General features: G+C 38.2%; 1 protein-coding gene across 2 annotated transcripts in view; it reads left to right on the top strand.

Annotated features, from left to right (window-relative positions):
- LOC113194873 (ubiquitin-conjugating enzyme E2 E2) overlaps positions 1–12,903 on the top strand; it is a 289,096-nt gene extending 276,193 nt beyond the window's left edge. Inside the window, exon 6 of one of the 2 annotated variants that reach the window (XM_026406152.2) lies at positions 12,087–12,903. In XM_026406152.2, the coding sequence (XP_026261937.1) occupies positions 12,087–12,184 (98 nt within the window). In that variant the 3' untranslated portion in view covers positions 12,185–12,903. Of the gene's footprint in view, positions 1–10,426; positions 10,463–12,086 lie in introns of those variants that run through there. The other variant, XM_026406159.2, reaches the window with a different exon arrangement.
- Positions 12,904–19,497: the final 6,594 nt, after the last annotated feature.

Genomic DNA, 19,497 nt, shown 5'->3' on the forward strand with positions numbered 1-19,497 from the left:
ACTTAAATGCAACCTGACATTCCCTCCTTTACAGAATTGCAATGCAGTTGTCTGGAGAGAGGCCCAGCTTTGAATTACCACACTCTGATGAAGAGTGAGACACTTAGGAGAGTTTGGTTGATGTCCTTGTCCCAAAATAGACTTGACCTTTTTTAAAAAGTAAGATAGGTTTACAGCTGGCCTGAAAAGTATCAGGGTAAGAAAGGTCACCAGGTTACAGAGGACAGTGGCTTGTTAGGGAATAATCAAAGACAGCAGGAAGAAGAGGGTTGGGATTTCCACCCTAGGGAAGCTAGAGAGAAGTTGGTCATTGCTGAAAAGGTTGAGAATCCAGTTTAAAATGCCCGTTAGAAAAATCCTATAATCGGGGCTGGGGATGTGGCTCAAGCGGTAGCACGCTCGCCTGGCATGCGTGCGGCCTGGGTTCGATCCTCAGCACCACATACCAACAAAGATGTTGTGTCCGCCGAGAACTAAAAAATAAATATTAAAAAAATTCTATCTCTCTCTCTCCTCTCTCACTCTCTCTTTAAAAAAAAAAAAAGAAAGAAAAATCCTATAATAAGCAGTTTGTCTTTTGTTTTTCCCCTGTCACATGTAGAACAAGTTGATTGTACCTAAATGGTTCAGTATTATTGTAAAGAAGTGAATGTGTGTGTAGGTTACTTTGATCAGTACTCTGCCATCTCTTTTTCTCCCTTCTGTGCTTTCAGAGTCCTTCTCGTGAAATCAGTGGTTTCCATCTTCTTCTCCCCCAAAGATTGGCTTTCTTAGGGAAGAATAGAATAACAGTGTAGACTAAATTGTTGTCCATTGTTGTTGTTCCTGTGGGAACCACTTTCCTTTTGATATCCTGAATATGTAGGGTAGCACTTAATATTTAGTGAGCATAAAGGTTTTTGCTATGTATTTTCCTTTTTTATAATTTTTTTTAGTTCTATATGGACAAATACCTTTATTTTATTTATCTTATGTGGTGATGAGGATCGAACCCAGTTCCCCACACATGCAAGGCAAATGCTCCACCACTGAGCCACAACCCCAGCCCCTGTATTTTCCTTTTTGAACAGTTATTTCCATGACTATTTTTAGACTTTTCCTTGCATTAACATGTTTGACATGTTGATGAATATAGAAAAAATAATAAAGCATCTGAGACATCAGTTGTTGACAAAAATACATCTTTATATACATAGTTGGCCTTGTTTTTAGAGATTTTATGGGGATGAGAAGATTAAAAGGGAAGTTGTGGGGCTGGGTTTGTGGCTCAGTGGTAGAGCACTTGCCTATCATGTGGGAGGCACTGGGTTTGATTCACAGCACCACATATAAATAAATAAATAAATGTCCATCAACAACTAATAAAAATATTTTTTTAAAAGGGAAGTTGCATGACCAAATTTGTATTTTTAAAGGCTGAAGATGTATTCTAGGACCAGTGAACATTGTTTAGTAGCTTTATGGTACCTAGTGGATTAACCCTCTTGTTATCCCATTAAGCCACCCCCCATTTTTCTAGCAGAAAAATAGAAAACAAGGTTCATAATATACCATCTATAATATATTAGGATTCATTTGGACACAATTCATTACGTATAACTAGGGATACAATAAAAGTTTGAATTCTAAAAATAGACCCACCTACTTGGCTGAAGCAAGAGTAAGGGAGAAATAGTGTATATGAATGGTTTGGTCTGGTTAAAACATGTTGCCCAGTGGGATAAAACAACAGTAGAGTTCAGGCAGGGTGTCACAAAGAACACTGATCACAGAGTGTAAAAATCTTTATTAATTATAAGAATTAAAACCTTCAGGGATTGAAAGAAGATAACAGGGAAGTTGAAGACAAAACAGTAGGTTTGTTATCTGCTTTAGACTTGAAACAGAGATAGCTAGATATTAAACTCCAAAAAGTGAGACGAGGACTGACCAAGTCATTGACTTAGAAAGTCCCTGGTCCTATAGGTTAAAATGTAATTTAGGCCCAAGCATGGGAAGGAGAAAGGATGTCTAGTTAGGAACCTACCACTGTTCACAAACTAAATTCATCCTGACCATTGGACTTAATCACTCATTAATTTATTTTTTAGGTAATTTTTATTGCATGGTCATCTACAGTGTCCCAGACACTGCTAGTTTCTTGATATAAGACTGAAAGAAGGGAGGGAGGATGAAAATAAGAAAAACAGTGGGATGAATCTGATACAACCCATATATGAATACACCACAGTAAATCTCCACATCATGTACACCCACAAGAATGTGATCCTAATTAAAGTAAGGAATATACCATGAATATATAAAACATGTCAATATACTCTACTGACACGTATATCTAAAAAGAAAAAAAAATAAATAGATATAAGATATGAGGGCGCACGCCTGTAATTCCCAGCATCTCAGGACACTGAGGCAGGAGAATTGCAAGTTCAAAGCCAGCCTCAGCAATTTAGCAAGGCCCTAAGCAGCTTAGTGAGACCCTGTCTCAAAATTTAAAAAATAAAGTAGGGGAACTAGGGATGTAGCCCAGTGCTTAAGCATCCCTGGTTCAATCCCTGGTACCAAAAAAAAAAAAAAAAAAAAAGACTGAAAGAAAGACTGCTACCCTAAAGAACAGAAGGGACTTGGCAAGCACAGTATGGTAAGCATCCTCTTTGATAGAGCTTATGGATGGTTTGGCTTTAGCAAAAGATTCAATAATACCTTCTTGGAGGTGAGAAGAGCAGGGCCTCAGCCCAAAACAAAATCTACACCATCAGTGGACAGTCATTCCTCAAAAATGGAAGGCATGCCTGTGACTCATCAGGCTACTGTGACCACAGATTCCCAGCAGTCAGAGGCAGCCAGAATGGTCTAGTAAACTGAAACCACTGAGGCTTTTGTCCAGCTCTGGCTCTAAACCAGGTTATTTATATATCCAGGCTCAAGTCCAGATTTCCAGATGCAGCAGAGTATCTAGAGCATGGCTGCTGTATTCACACTCTCTCACAATACCTCCCATCCTTCTCTTAGCCACTGAAGAGGAGAATGAAGAGAAGAACTATAAAGGTTACTTTGGTGTATTGGAGTATTAGTTTGTCACAGGTAGACTACATTTGATGACTGGGTTAAAAAAAAAAAAATGTTAACATCCTCTGAGCCAGGTGTGCTCATTCCTACAATCCTAGTGATTGAGGCAGGAAGATCACAGGTTCAAGGCCAGCCTCAGCAACCTAACAAGATTGTGTCTTAAATAAAGGGGGTGGACTGGCAGGTGTAGCAGTGGTAGAGTAACCCTGGGTTCAATTCCCAGTACCATACACACACACTCAAAATAGCATCTGGTGTTTTAGGGGGGTATATATATCAGTGGTACAGTATATGCCTTATATACATGAGGCCCTAGGTTTTATTCCCAACACCAAAAATAAAATGTAAAATCTAACATTCACAGTGTTTTGGTTTGGATGTGAGGTATTCCCCAAAAGTTCATATGTGAGACAATGCAAGGTTTACAGGAGAACTGATTGGGTTATAAGAGTCTTAACCCAATTAGTGATATAATCTTCTGATAAGGATTAACTAAGGGGTAGTGTGTGTCTGGAGGAGATGGGAATTGGGGCATGGCTTTGGGTGTACATTTGTATATGGAAAGTGGAGTTTCTCTTTCTACTTCCGGATCACCCTGATGTGAGCTGCTTTTCTCTCCTGCCATGTTCAGCCTCACCTCCAGCCCTGAGAAATGGAGCTGGCCTTTTAGACTAAAACCCCTGAAGCCGTGAGCTCTCGAGTAAGCTTTTCCTCCTCTATAGTTGTTCTGATCAGATCCTCTAGTCACAGCCACAAAAAAGCTGACTAACACACAGGTAGTAACAAGTATTAGTGAAGATGTGGAAAATTAGAACCTTTACATGTCCTAGTAAGAATGTAAAATGGTATACCCTGTGTGGACAGTACTTTGGCAGCTCCTCACATGTTTAAGCATAGAGTTACCAATGACCAAGCAATTTCATAGCTACATATATATCCAAGATTAATAAAAACATTAAAGAAATTACACAGAGATGTTCATTGTGGCATTATTCATAACAACCAGAAAGTGAGAACAGACCCTTTCAGATAAATGTGATTGTTTTAGTCAGCTTTCCATCGCCATACAAAATACCTGAGATAAATCAACATAAAAAGAGAAAAAGGTTTATTTTGGCTCATGGTTTCAGAAGTTTGAATCCATTGTCACTTGACTCTATTGTTCTGGGCCTGTAGCAACACAGAACATTGTGGTGGGGAGTGTACAGGAGAGGAAACTTGCTTACCTTATGGCAACAAAAAGAGACAGAAAGGAGCCAGGGTCCCAATATTCCCCTTCAAGAGTACACCTCCATTACCTAACTTCCTTCCACTAGCCCCTTCCTCTGAAAGGTTCTGCCACCTCCCAGTAGTGCCATGGGCTGAGAACACACAGGACATTTCAGATCCAAGCTACAGTTGTGATATAGTCAAACAATGGAAAATTATTTGGCAATAATAAGGAACAGAGTACCAATGGATGCCATATATGGGTGAATCTTGCAAATATTATGCTTTGTAAAAGAAGATAGTTGCACACAAAAAAAAACTATTATATATTATGATTCCATTTACAAGGAATGTCTAGAATAGGCAAATCATTGGAGACAGAAGTATATTAATCAATATCTAGACCTGGGGTTGGAGGATTTGGGGAGGTGGGTAGTAACTGCTAATGGGTAGGATTTCTTTTTGGGATGATGAAAATATTCACATAACTCTGAATATACAAAAAAACTATTGACATGTACAGTTTAAATGGATGAATTGTATGGTATGTGAATTATATCTCAAACCTATTTCATTTAGGGCTGGTTGTGGCTCAGTGGTAGAACGCTTGGCTAGCATGCGTGAGGCACTAGGTTTGATCTCCGGCACCACATAAAAATAAACAAATAAAATTAAGGTATTGTGTAAAAAAAAATTAAAAGCTATTTCATTTAGCCACAGCTTCTTCTTTGTGTGTGTGTGTGTGTGTGTGTGTGTGTGTGTGTGTGTGTTACTGGGGATTAAACATAGGGCCTTGTGCATACAAGGTAAGCACTATACCAGTTGAGCTATATCCCCAGCCCTAGTCACAGCTTTTTACTGTGATACTTGGGGAAAGTAAAGTGTGGCTCTCTGTCTCACATCCTTTTCTTTAAGGCCTTTTTTCTTTCTTTTTTTTTTTTCCAGAATTCACTAGGAATTATTGTTTAAGCCTGGAATTGCAGTTCAGCTTTCCTCAGCAGGAATGCACCATCTGTGCTATTATTACCTGAGTCTGTTCTAATAGATCACTTTATATTTCAAAACACACATTGATTTAATATACTAGAATATAGGCTTATCAGACAAGTTTTTAAGTTTTTAAAAATATTTTATGAGCTGTATACTTTAGGTTATAGCCAGTGTATTTTTACTGTTTATTGAGTAGTCTCAACCAAGGGGCATTAATTTGGAGTGGTTTTAATTTTCTCCAGTCACTGCCTAAGGCCGTGTTTTGTCAGATTTCACTTTTCTATCCCTTAACATTAAAAGGTCAGTCTGGTCCACTTTTAACTCCCATCTTGTACTTAATGTAAAGCTAATTTCCTCTATCCACTCTACCAGGGTGGGTGGAAGATAGTCTGGTTTTCCAATACTTCTTTCCTCTCCAAGGCCTAACTCTGTAGAGTTGAAGACTGGGTAATGGGTAAGAACAGTGTCCCTTTGCCTGATTTCTCATGATCACCACCCTCCTTGAATTTTTGTCCAATACTAACTTGCCATCCTTGCCTTCTGGGTGACAGGATCAAAGTGCTGCTTCATAATGGATAATTTGGAGCTCATTTTCCCGTTCCCTGACTTTCAGCACCCAACCCTGACTCGGCCTCCTTGACCAACCCCTGGCCCAATAGTATTGGTAATGCTTGACAAACAGCTGGGGGCAAGGGTGGAATGGTAGCATGTGCATAAGTTTACATTTTACTGATGTGAATGGAAGTGTAGTATTTAATTTACAAATAATAACAAAATGGGTTTGTTTGTTTGTTTATTTGTTTGTTTGTTTGTTTGTGGTACTAGGGATAGAACGTGCTGGGCAAGTAGCGCCATGCCTGCCAAACATATAGATGGACTAGAAGCTTAGCTCAGTGGTAGAGCACTTGATTAGCATGTGCAAAGGCACTGGATTTGATCCCCAACACTGGGAAGAAGGGGAAAAAAGAGAGAGACACAAAAATGAAACAAAGAAGTATATTGGAACTTGACTCTTCAGTCAGTGTCATGAGCAGCTTCTTTGCTGTTTGGGTACGGTAGTCCCTCTTATCCATAGTTTTGCTGTCTGCTATTTCAGTTACCTGTAATCAATCCCAGTCTGAAACTATTAAATAGAATATTTCAGAAATAAATATTTCACAAGTCTTAAATTACATGCTATTCTGAGTAACGTGATGAAATATTATGAATCCTTCTTTTCCAGCATATTCACAATACATACACTACCAACCCCTAGCCATTTAGTACTGTCTTCACTGTTGTCAATATTGCTGTACTTGTATTCAGGTAACCCTTATTTTACTTAATAGTGGCTTAAAAATAGTGATGCAGAGGAAATACCAGGACATAAAACATCGAAAGTCAGATTGCTTTAACTCCGGTACTACATGGCAGTGCTGCAGGGCATATAGGAACAAACATAGTAGATATAGGATTCAGTATTATCCAGTTTCAGGCATCCACTGGGAATCTTGGACTATGTCCCCCACAGATAAGAGATAACGGTCATAATAGTTTCCAAATACTGGAAGAATATGTCCTCCAATTTTTGTGATGTTCAAAATGTAAGAACTCTTAATATGGTATACTTTTAGCTTTAGTCTGCATTATGAGCATTTTATTCATCACTTTCTTAAGTCTAGACAATCAAAACAATAAACCAAGTTCTTATTTGTGGCATTTGCCAATTTCAAGCTACCAATGACCCTATTACCTGCATAATTGGGTCAAGATGCTCAGTAGCATGCCGTTTATCCTACCAAATAGATAGAGTGGGCATAAAAGAAGAGCATAGATGACGCTAACAATAAAAGGCAGTAAATGATTAAGCAATAAGTTTAAACTTTATTTTTCATTTATTGTAAGTTATTATATAAATTTAATTTTTAATAATGGCTGTGTTTAAATTCCTAAAAATTTAAAAATTACCTGGCAAGTAGTTTCAAGAATGCCACTCTGCCTCTCACACAGCATTCTCCTAAGAGTCTTTTTGTACCAGAGTCACTTAGTGGGCTGGCTTCTTGATGGAAACACTGACAAGAGAGGAAGGAAAAGTACAGACTGCTTTCATACTACTGCCTCGATCCTTGGCTAACAAGGGGCAGATCTGCAGCATAAGATAACACTCAAAAGTCTCCTTCTTGCAGGCACTCCTAGTCTTTACTAATGATTTACTTGGTACCCTTCTCTTGTTGCTAATGGTTTACTTGGTACCCTTCTCTTGTAGATGCACATAAAATGTCTTTTTAGGACATTTAATGTCTCTGTTTGGATTAGACCTATAGTGGTGTGATTTCCCACATTTCAACGAAATTCCAACTTTGTCCTAATCACTTGATCTTCAACTAGTAAACCAGAGAAATCCCAATATTCCTAAATCATGTGATAACATTCTTTAGATAAGAGTCTAAAGAATGAAATAGAAATAGCTTTAACTGTTCCACAAATCATATTAGGGTTATAAAAAAAAATGTGTGTGTGAAGAAAATGAATGGGTATGGTAAGGACCTACCCTGCCAGATGGAAAAACCTACAAAAAGCTATAGTGATAAAAACAGGAGTGAATAAAACAAAAAACAAATTAACCTGGGACTGTAGTTGTAGCCCAGTTGTAGAGCTCTTGCCTACCATGCATGAGGCCTTATAATAGAATCAGGTCCAAACATGTATATGAACCTTATGTATGATGTTAGCATTTCAAGAAAAGGTTGCTATAAATATAGGAGAATGTAAGTATGGGAGAATATTTCTAAAACACTGAGAGTGGATGGAGAGGAACTTTATAAGAATGACATCAAACCAGAAAATATTAAGGAAAGATTTGACTGATTCCACCACATAAAATTTTTAAATTTATATATGGCAAGAAACATCATGAACTAGGTTAAAGGACAAATGATACACATGGAGAAAATATTTTCTCCACAAATAACAGATGAGCAGTATCAGCCTTAGAGGTACACAGAATTTATTTTGGCTGAATACTGAACAACCTGTGTTAAAAATCAATGAACAGCCTAAGGCAAAGCTATAAATGTTCCCATTCCAAAATGAACTTCTGAGATACAAGAATAAATATGGAATTTTATTTTCAAGAATGTAATATTATAAGTTTATTATTAAAAGTTAAATACCTTTTTTAAGTTTGTCATTACAATGTAGCAGTGTACTTTTTCAGCACTGCCAGCTGCTACATGGCTCTCTGCACAGTTCCAATACTTAAATAGTTGCTTGTTTTCAGCTGATGAAAAGCATGAATTTGGGGGTCTGTGTTTGTCAGTATGGGTTACTGTTAGTAGAGATTTTGCTCTCAGATCAACAAGCTTTCCTTTTTCTCCAACTGGGACAAAAAAGTCACGACTTCTCAACTCCTAGACTGAAAGATTTGGTGATGGTGATGATACAGTGTTGTTGAAGCAGTTCCGAGAACTGAAGCTTAAAGAAAACACTTCTTGAATACTTAAGAAGCAGGCAAAAGTTTTTCTTTGGGGGGCTGGGGCTATAGCTCAGTGGCAGAGTGGTTGCCTAGCATATGTGAGGCACTGGTTCTATCCTCAGCACTACATAAAAAATAAATAAACAAAGATATTCTGTGTCCCTCTACAGTTATTTAAAAAAATGTTTTAAAAGCTTTTCTTTTGTGTTGTTTTGTTTTGATACAGGGACTTGCCATGTTTCTCGGGCTAGTCTTGAACCCCAGCATTTAAGCAATCCTCCTGCCTCAGCCTCCCAAGTGCTGGGATGCATGCTATAATACCTGGCTCAGACATAAGATTTTTCCCCTAATATTTTTATCTGATATTTTCACATTATTTTACTGCTTCACACAATCATTAGATGTGCCAGCAGCCTTTGGTTTTTACCAAATGCTTTTTGTCAGTATCAGTATCTGTAGCAGACACTATTAAGACCTGTTATGTTCCAACAACCTTTTAACACATGGAAGCTGTTCTTCCTTCTCACTTTGAAGACTTGCATGAATACCCATGTAGACAGATCCAAATCTTTCCCTGGGTATTATATAGTTTGTCTTTGGCCCTAAGAGATTTTTAGTCCCAAATTACATTTAGCTAGATTACCAATATTTAAAAACTAGTATTCAGCTACTTAAATAAGTCCAAGTGATGATTGTATATGCTTGTTAAATACGATGGTAGCCAATATGATCGTTGATCTTTGCAAGCTCAGTAAAGTTCTTTCTTTATTTTATTTATTTGTTTTTAAATTTAGGGTACTGAGGATTGAATGCTTAAAGCTTGCTTGGCAAGGGCTGTGCCACTGAGCTACACCCCCAGCCCTTTTTACTTTTTATTTTGAGACAGGGTCTCACCAAGTTGCTGAGGCTGGCCTTAAACTCATGATCCTTCTACCTCTCAACCTCCCAAATAGCTGGGATTACAGGTCTGCAACACCCCATTCTAACTTTCTTTTATTCATCAAGCTATTTTAACATTAAGAGCTATTTGGTTAATGATTTTTAAAATTCTTTCATTTTTTATTTTTGTTTTGTTCCTTCATTTGTATTTTAAACACAAGTAAACTTTTCATAAATTTACAAATGCAGTATAATAATGTTCCTTACAGCATTGTTTATGATGCTAAAGTTAAAAAGAACCCAATGTCTGTAAACAGAAAATTGGTCATTAGGAGAATATTGAAAATGATGATGAAGAAAAGAACTTATTCATGATAAAGTGACTTCTGGAAGAGATTATAAATGCAGACCATAAATTAATCCCTGTTTTATCATCATGAGTAGGGAGAAATACATCAAAATATTAGCATTAGTTTTTTCTAAGATAATTTACAGATGCTCATTACTTACAACTTGTCGTATGTTGTCTGAGGTGATTCTTTAAATTATTATTATTTATTCTTTCATAGTTAGCATGTATAATTTTACAAGTGGAAATAATCATTTAAAGCAAAATTCAAAAAAGGTAAAAAGAACTCTGAAAAAAATAAAGGTTAATTATATAAATATGCAAAAAAATTGTATAGTCCATGTTATATTACCAATTCTAACTATTTTTGAGATTTCTCCTTCTGCCTACTAAAATACTGTTTAACACTTTATGCAACACCTTTTCCTACCCCACAGCTTTCTTATCCTTCATTTGTCTCCCTCTGCCTCCTTTAGGGTGAAATGACAGGCCTGTCTTCCTCCCTGTTCCCAGTATGTATTCACTCCATGAAGGTGCAATTTTAGGTAGAGCATTAATGTCACTAGTCATTCTTCTGATGTTAAGCTTCAGTCAGTTAAGAAGTACAGATGGGTTGTCAGTGTGTTTTACTAATGTAGGATCTATTTAATGAAACACATCTTGAATGATATAAGCTAAGGATGCCCAAGTTTAACCCTCAGCTTTACACTCTAGACTGCCAAGAATTGGGTCAAGATGATTTTTTTTCAAAGGTAGAGAAATGTGTTATACAACTCACTTTGGCCCTACGATCATACTTAGTCTCAACTGAAAGACCCATGTTTTCTTTGAAGTAGCTTGGCAAATTCCCAAGTTTTTAGTGTCTACCCTCAGTATTGCTGGTTTAAGTCTTATTGAATCAGAAAAAAAAAAAAATCTTACTGAATTATGATTGGCCTGGTTTCAGTGGTAATTTCAATTTCAGCATTTGGGAGAGTGAAGGAAAGACACACAAGAGTCTAAGAAGCAAAAGTTCTAAACAAACCCATATACTGGGTAGTCCTATTTTTTTGTGATCTAAGTGAATGCAGGAACCTTGCTTCTCTCTGGAATAATTACAACAAGCTTGGCACAATTCCAAGAAAACTAGGCAAGACTTGTCAGACAGGCCCTCTGAGGCTTTGTTATCTGCATTAGCAGATCATTTAAAAGGTGATGTCTATAATATTGAGAAAGCGTAAGCACCAGTCTCTGTGAGGTAACAATCTCCAAATCTTCCATATTCTCTACTTTTTTTTCCATAAATAACATTAGCTTTTGCTTTGTTATTTTCTCTTCTCATCCATCTGTTCTAATAAACCCAAGCTTTCAACACCAAATGTAAGGGAAATAAAAATCAGGGGAAAGAATGAAATTAGAGAATTGGAAGAAACTGGATGGATCTTGGGATCTCCAGAAACCTAAATTTTCTTTTTGTTTTTGTTTTTCTTTCATTAAACATTGATGGTAAAGAGTCATTTCCTCCCACATACTATGTAGGTGAGAGTATGGACTCCGGCTAATTGATGAGTTGATGTGTTCAAATGTTAGGACATAGTAAATATCATGAGTGTTAGCTAATAACATGTATTAACATTTTTGTAACATGAGCTATGTGGATTTTGTTTGGAGAAAGAAGATTATCTCTCCCCTATCTGATTGCTGCTGGACTATGTTCAGCTGACCATCTGAAGGTTCCCTCCAAGCAGGGGAATGAGGGACATGAGAGCCACCACTTCCTTAACTCAAGGTAAAAGAGTTGCCCATGCCTTCCAAACCTCTGCCCAAGAGATCTCAAAGACCCTGTAATCCCCACCCCACATCCCGCATGCTTTTCTTAGTGAAATAATCTACTTAAAGACCAGAAGAGCAGGGTGAGAAGTGTGTGGTGGAGATAGGGAAATAAAATAAGACTTACCAAGAAATACATCAGAAAAGGTATCAGTACACCTAGATGACTCTTCAGTTTGTGTGAAATTTGGTCTGTGTCCAGGTCCCTGGCTCTGCTTCAGTGACTTTTTCCTTGAACAAAGGCCAGCTTCCTGGACACCCCTTCTCTGACTTGGAAGAGAAAGAGGTGCTGGTATTAACTGACTCCTGACCCTGCTTCTCTTGCAGCCGACCCTCTGGTGGGCAGCATTGCCACACAGTACATGACCAACAGAGCAGAGCACGACCGGATGGCCAGACAGTGGACCAAGCGGTACGCCACATAGGGACCTGCTGCCCGCTGTCCTGCCGGACCTGTGCAAGCACATTCACCAAGTGCATCAATAGCCCTGCCACCCCTCCGGACCTCGGTTCTTATTTTCCAGTTTTTATTAAATTTTGAACTGTTTTGTGATAGTATGTCTCCCTTTTTTCTCCCTCCTCTCCTTTCTTTCTCTCCCTCCCCTCTCTCTTTCTCATTTTATTACCTTTTTGATTTCTGTTAACTTGAAAGATTTGCGATTATTTTTCCCCACATCATTGTGGATGGGAACTTTTATTTTCAGTGCAAACAACGTTGGATCTATAATCGTAAGAGCTTTCTTATCAAGCTTTGTAATACTGTGTGGTTTTGTTTTTTGTTGTTTGTTTTACTTTGAATTTTTTTTCCTTTTATTTGTTCTTCGGAAAAACACAAATTCAGAATTCTATCTCGTTTCTACTTAAATGTAGTGCTTAGGGTTAATTTTTTGTACTGAAGTCTTTATTGGTGGGTGCATGCTACTGGGAACAAGTTTTTGTACAAAAGCTTCAATCAGAATCACTGTGCATTACTGAGACCCTGTTTATCACTAGCCTTCTGTTCACCACACAGAAGACTGTTGGATTGAACAAAATAATATGTATTTTGATTTACTTAAAGTGCTTGTAAATTTCTTAGGGACCTGCCACTTTTGACTGTGGATCAGTTGATGTACACTTGTATTATTAAAGCACTCAATAAATCACTGTGGCTGATAAATGCATTTGTGTTAACCCAGCATTTGCTTTGTGTCCTGATGACCTTCATAGCCCTACGTGCGGGAAGGCTTGTCCTGTCTAATTCAATTACAGTTTCAAGTGTATTTTTCATCTAAGACCTCTAAAATTGCTTTGTAGTTAAGTCGCTTAGCATGTGGAATTTCTCCAGCTGTCAGTAGCCTGATGATTTTATGGTTGTTTCAGTGGATCGCTATCATTGTGTTGTTGGCCATACTTCCATCCTGTTAACAACCTTCTTTACTCAGCAGTTAAAATATGTGACTCCAAAAACAGCCATTAAGTGAAGGTGCAGTCTGAGCTTATCATTGCACTCAACCACTTTCGAGTTTGTCTCCTTTTTCTTCTTGAAATTTTTAATTTTGCTGTCTGGCATTGTTTTGTTTTGGTTTTTTTAATTCCAAAATTTTGGTGAAAGAAGCAAACTTACCTGTATCTGTCATGGTCACACATTCTGTGACAGGGATATGTCTGTCTGACTTGACTTTCTGGCTATTTTAGTGTGTGGCTTCAGGAGGCAGAGGAAACGAGTAGATGAGTTTTAAAAACTGACTTGCTGATTGATGTTCAGGACTCTTTAAGTTATACACATACTGGAAACTTCTCTTCCACTTAGCACAGTTACAGACTCACCGAACAGTTTTTTCTTAGTTAAGTAACCATGAACATCTTTACTGCTAATAGTAGGATTTATGAATGTAAGTCAGTCACTTCTGAATATTTCAGCATTTTAAAATCTGATTTAAAAGGTGAAGTTTTATTGTCTCTAAATGGTTAAAAAGAAACCCCAAATATAAATATATTTAAATATTTCTTTTAAACCAAAGTACCTAGGGTCATTTATTCTCTTTTTTAATAATGTTATTACCATTCATCTTATTGGAAAAACTTTTTCAGCGTATCAGAACTCTATGATCTCTGTTGCAATAAATACCATCTCAAACTACTTTCAACTCTCTAATCAACTCTCTAATTGTAGCAAAAGGAACAACAGATAATACGTAAGTAGGCATAGATTCATTCAAATAAAACTTCAGCAAAAAACAGTAGCCACATTTGGCTCATGGGCTATATATAGTTTGTTGGTTCCTGATACAGACCATTACAGAGGTTGGAGGGGACCAGGCAACTATGTATTGACTCTTTCTTTAACATAAAATAAATTTAATTAATAATAACACAAGAATACAGAATAAATTTCACAAAATTGCCAAGAATGGTGTTTTTGTTTTTTTGGGTTTGGTTTACTTTTGATTGATTCAACCAGATCCAGAATATTAATACCAACTTTTGTTGTTGTTGTTGTTGTTGTTGATAGACCTTTATTTTATTTATTTATATGTGGTGCTGAGGATCAAACCCAGTGCCTCACACATGCCAGGCAAGTACACTACCCCTGAGCCACAGCCCTATTAAATTCAGTTTGCCTTTCTTCTTTAAAATGTCAACTTTAGTGGACACATTTTAAATTATAAACTAAATATATTACTCTCTGCATTTCATATCTGCTTGCACTTCAAATCATGTAAAAAGTATGTTATTTCAGAGCCAGAGATTACAATTCTAGTAAGAAAATCCTAACATAAATGTGTTTGCTTTACTGTAAGCCATTTTTAGATCTTAAAACTTTTCTCCCCATCTATGTAAACTCTAAATACTTTATGACAAATATATCCTGCTCTCAAAATTTAAAAGCTAGGAAAACTCCAGAGACAGCCAGCTCACAGCAGAGCCTATTAAGTCTAGGTTCCAGATAATGTGGTGATTTTACTTGAAATCTGTAATCACAGCAGACAATCAATTCTAATAAGTTTCCAAATGCTTGTAAAATAATATTTTGGAGTAATTTGGCACTAGAAAACTAAATAGTATCCACTAACACTTAGACATTTCTGATCCCAAGAATGATTTCACACCCTAATATTACTAAATTTCCCACATCAATTATTGCAAATTATACTATTTTATAGCTTTGTTATTGCTAAATAAAATGTTGACAGATCCTTGAGTGAGGCAAAACTATTGGTCATTGAGAAAGTAAAAGTAGTTTGATATGGTATTTATTGATCTTAAATGATTCAAAAAATCATAGCCTTAATTTGTCAGCAAACTAACTACAAATGAACCATATTTTTATCTGTTCTTCTACAAGAATCCATTGAGATGGTGATTACAGAAATAAGTCAAGCTTTGCTCCCCTGCCCTTCAGTCTTTGCTTCTTATTCCAAAAATAGGAATTGCTATGGTTTGAATGTGTCCCCCAAAGTTCATATGGGGGAAACTGAATTCTGAATGAAAATGTGTTAAGAAGTGGGACTTTTGTTTTATTTTGGTTTTGTTACTGAAGATTGAACCCAAGGACACTCTACCACTGAGCCACATTCGCAGCCCTTTTTATATTTTATTTGAGACAGGGTCTCAAGTTGCTTTGGCTGGCCTTAGACTTGGGATCCGGCTTGCACATTGTTGGGCTGAGGTGGGACTTTGGTCCTAAGGGCTCTGCCTTGTGAAGGATTAATGCTGTTATCACAGGATGAGTTTAGTCTCCTTCTCTACCTTTCTCCCCTACCCGGTCCACACATGCACTATTGCCCTTCTGATGCAGGCCCCCATCTGATGTAGGCCCCTCCACCTTGGACTTCCCACCAACAAAATTATAATAATTTTTTTTCTTCCCTGACTCGGGTATTTTATTAGCACAAAACAAACCTAACATAGGAAACAGACACAGAAGTTTATCGTGGAATACTGGCTTAAGAATTAGGAAGAAATGAAACATTTATCCAAAGGAACTGTGTACCAGGGCATAGTAAGTTATTGTTATAGTTTGGATCTGGAATGCCCCCCAAAGGCTCATGTGTGGAAGACTTGAAGAGATGGAGACTTTAGAAGGTGGGGCCTACTTGGAAGACGTGAGTCACTGAGAATGTGCCTTTGAAGGGTATATTTTGACCTTGGGCCCTCTCTGCTTGCACCGCTTCTTGCCACCATGAAGCAAGCAGCTCTGCTCCACCACACACACACCACTATGACGTTCTGCCTTGCCAGAAACCTAAAGCAACAAGGGCAAGTACCACAAGACTAAACCCATGAGCCAAAATAAATTTTTCACCTTTGAGTTATCTCAGATATTTCATCACAGCAATAAAAGCTGACTAACATAGTTATCTAACAAACCCTCAGCCTAGCCCTTGAAGGGTATAGGTGGCCCTGAATCACATGAAATTTGCAGAGTGCCAAAGTGAGATTCCCACCAGAACCTCTGCTATCAGCTACAAGACTACAGGAACCTTTCTTATAACTATAAGATCATGATATAAACATAAATTGGCATAATTCAGTCTTAGAGTCAAGATGGTGTACAGTTTTGCTACCTTCAATAAATGGGGTAAAAATGGTTGAACAAAGTGTAGACCTGGTATTAGGAGACTAAACTGTAAGAACAGCCTTTCTAATCTCAAAAGGCACCACACAGATTTGCCCATGGGGAAACATGCCAATTGGGAAAACTTGAATGAACTCTGCATCTTGGTACGATAATAAAAGGGGTGTTAGCAGGGCACAGTGACATGGAACTGTGGTCTACTCAGAAGGACTCCTTGAGTCCACGTGTTCAAGAGCAACCAGAGCAACATAGTGAGACCCTGTTTCAAAATAAAGGGTGGAGAGTACTAATTGTTCTCAGGCATGGTAATTTTTAATGTCTCTATTTACAAAGAGAAGTGTCCATGCTTATTACTGAAATAGTTGAAATGACACAGATTAGCCCTACCAGAAGATCTGGACACTACTGTATTTTATTTCAGGGTGACTCTCAAAATATCCCTACTATACAGGGTTCTCTGATACTTGGACTGGGACTTAGCCATATGAGCACACCCTAAGCTAGTCCTGGACTTATCAGAGGAAATGTGCAGCAGGCCTCGCTGTGTTCTGAACCATAGTACTTCAAGTTCCATCCTGTCTGAAATCTTCTGGAGTGGAAACCATCAAGGGACTAAGAGCAGCTTGGCCTTTGCAATAGTTTGGATCTGGAATGTCCACCAAAGGCCTCTGTGTTAGAAGCTTGGTCCCCAGGGTGGAGCTATTAAGAGGTGGTAGAACCAATAGGAGACTGGGCCTTGGGAGAGGTCTGGGGTTATTGGGATCATGCCCTCTTTCTCTCTCTGCTCTGTCACATGCTTCCATCACAACGCATCTCTGCTTTTTGAGAGATCCAAAGCAATTGGGGCCACATGACCAGGGGCTGGAGCCTCCAAAACTGAGCCAAATAAACCTTTTCTAAGTTATCTCAGCTATTTCATTATAATGATGGAAAGTTGACTAACAGCTTCTGAGGACCTTCTGAACATTTCTCAACACTCATGCTGCCCCTCAGGGAGTTGACTCTGGTTCCTAAAGCCTAGAACATTCTTCTCCTGCTAGGCACTTTTTACTCTCACTTACCACCATGAGCACTGGTGATATGAATTTGGGTTGTTGTAAAACAAGGTCCCATGTCTCAGGAATCCCTCAGTCCTCCACAGACCAGGACTGCTGGTCAGCAAGTTTGGAGATTAGGATGGAATTTCAACTTGAGAGCTCAGACTACTCTACACAGGACCAGTTTGGCCCACAGAAATGCTTTGCTTAAAAATAGTTTAATTAATCATTTTTGTTTGATTTTTGTAGTACTGTGGATTGAACCCAGGGCCTCACACAGGCTAGACAAGTGCTTCACCTCTGAGATGCATCCACAGACCTTTTTTTAATTTTAATTAAAATTAAAATTTCAATCCTCCTGCCTCAGCCTCTCAAATATCTGGAATTACAGGTGTGTGCCATCACATCCAGCTCACAATGACTTTTTTTAGAAGAGGTGTGCACTCTATGCACTCTACATTTTGGAGAACTCCCCCACTGCATAACTCATGGATTTCACACGCAGCTCTGTTGACTCTTTCCTTGGTCTAAAGCAATGTGAGGGATTTAAACTAGCTGCAACTTCCTTTGTACCACCAAACATGACTTACATGTATATGTCTATGAATGGGGAGTCTAAAGCATAATATGCCTTTTCAGAGAATTTTCTTTACCTATTTATTTTTTGAGATGGGATCTCACTGTGTTGCCCAGGCTAGGTTTGAACTCATGATCCTCTCTCCTCAGCCTCCCAAGTATTTGGAATTAAAGCATGTGCCACTGCATCCAGCTTAAGAGAACTTTTAAAAAGGAACATTCCTGAGTTTGTTTGTTTGTTTGTTTTTTAAGAGAGAGAGAGAATTTTTAATATTTATTTTTTAGTTTTCGGCGGACACAACATCTTTGTTGGTATGTGATGCTGAGGATCGAACCGGGCCGCACGCATGCCAGGCGAGCGCGCTACCGCTTGAGCCACATCCCCAGCCCTTTTCTCTCTCTCTTCTTTTTATCTTTGTTTTGTATGTGGTGCTGGGGATCGAACCCGGGCCGCACGCATGCCAGGCGAGCGCGGTACCGCTTGAGCCACATCCCCAGCCCCCATTCCTGAGTTTTAAAACTCTTGCTCAGGGGACCCACACAGGACAATGGCAGCATTATTGTAACCACTGATCTCTCTTACATTATCCACAGAGTCAAAGTGGGGGGCAAACCCAACTCCTCTGGAAAACCCAGTGTCAGCATTTTGAGCTCAGATTACAAAATAAACCTTATCCAGTCACCTTGGCATCCTTGGGATTCATGTGACCTCTAATCCCACTTCCATATCCCCTTCTACATTCTACACAACCCTCTCATCCTTTCTAAAGGATGGGAGGTCAGAGTTCGAGATGACAATCACATCCTAGTTTATAGGTAATTTAGATCTTCTGAGAAATTCTGTCAAGCTATGCAACAGAAAGTAACAGATGCTTTACAATCGCTGCCTCTGAGCACAATGAGAAACACCAAGCAAGATTCTTCTCCTTAATCCACAGTGCAGGAACAGCACAAAGGGGCACTGAGAGGTCACACTCTCCAGGGACAGCCACCTCCTGCTGAAATTGCCTGGAAGTAAGATGATAGCATTCTTCATTGTCTGCTCAGTCTCGAGCTCAAAACTACTGACAAGCAGATAAATAAATGAAGATGGTCACCACCACCTACTTTGACAGCTTTGATCTCTATCCTGTAGATCAACAGCTGACTGCATTCACCACCAGACAGCTCCCAACTACTATGATCTGAAAAACCAGAGAAGCTTATGGACAATTATTAGAAACATGAAAAGAATTTTCCAAAGCTTGGATTAATCCCTAAGAGATGCCATTTGCTTTAGCAATATATGAGGAGATTATTTAAAATTCAACCATGACTATGCATTTTTCCTTAAATGTAAAACATATGTCCTTAAAGACTCTCACCATTCCCATGTGTTCTTAGTAGCATGTAATAAAATATCAGGATGTACTTGTCAGTACAGATTTGGGTGGGGAATGGCAATGTTTAGTTATTGTTTAGGGTTTTTTTTTTTAAATAAATGTGAGCAAAATTGGTGTATATGAAAACTGTTGTTTTCAATATAACAATTTATATAAATGTGCTACCTTGCTGGGAGTATAAA

The sequence above is a fragment of the Urocitellus parryii genome, chromosome 3 (assembly GCF_045843805.1).
Source record: "Urocitellus parryii isolate mUroPar1 chromosome 3, mUroPar1.hap1, whole genome shotgun sequence".
NCBI lineage: Eukaryota > Metazoa > Chordata > Mammalia > Rodentia > Sciuridae > Urocitellus > Urocitellus parryii.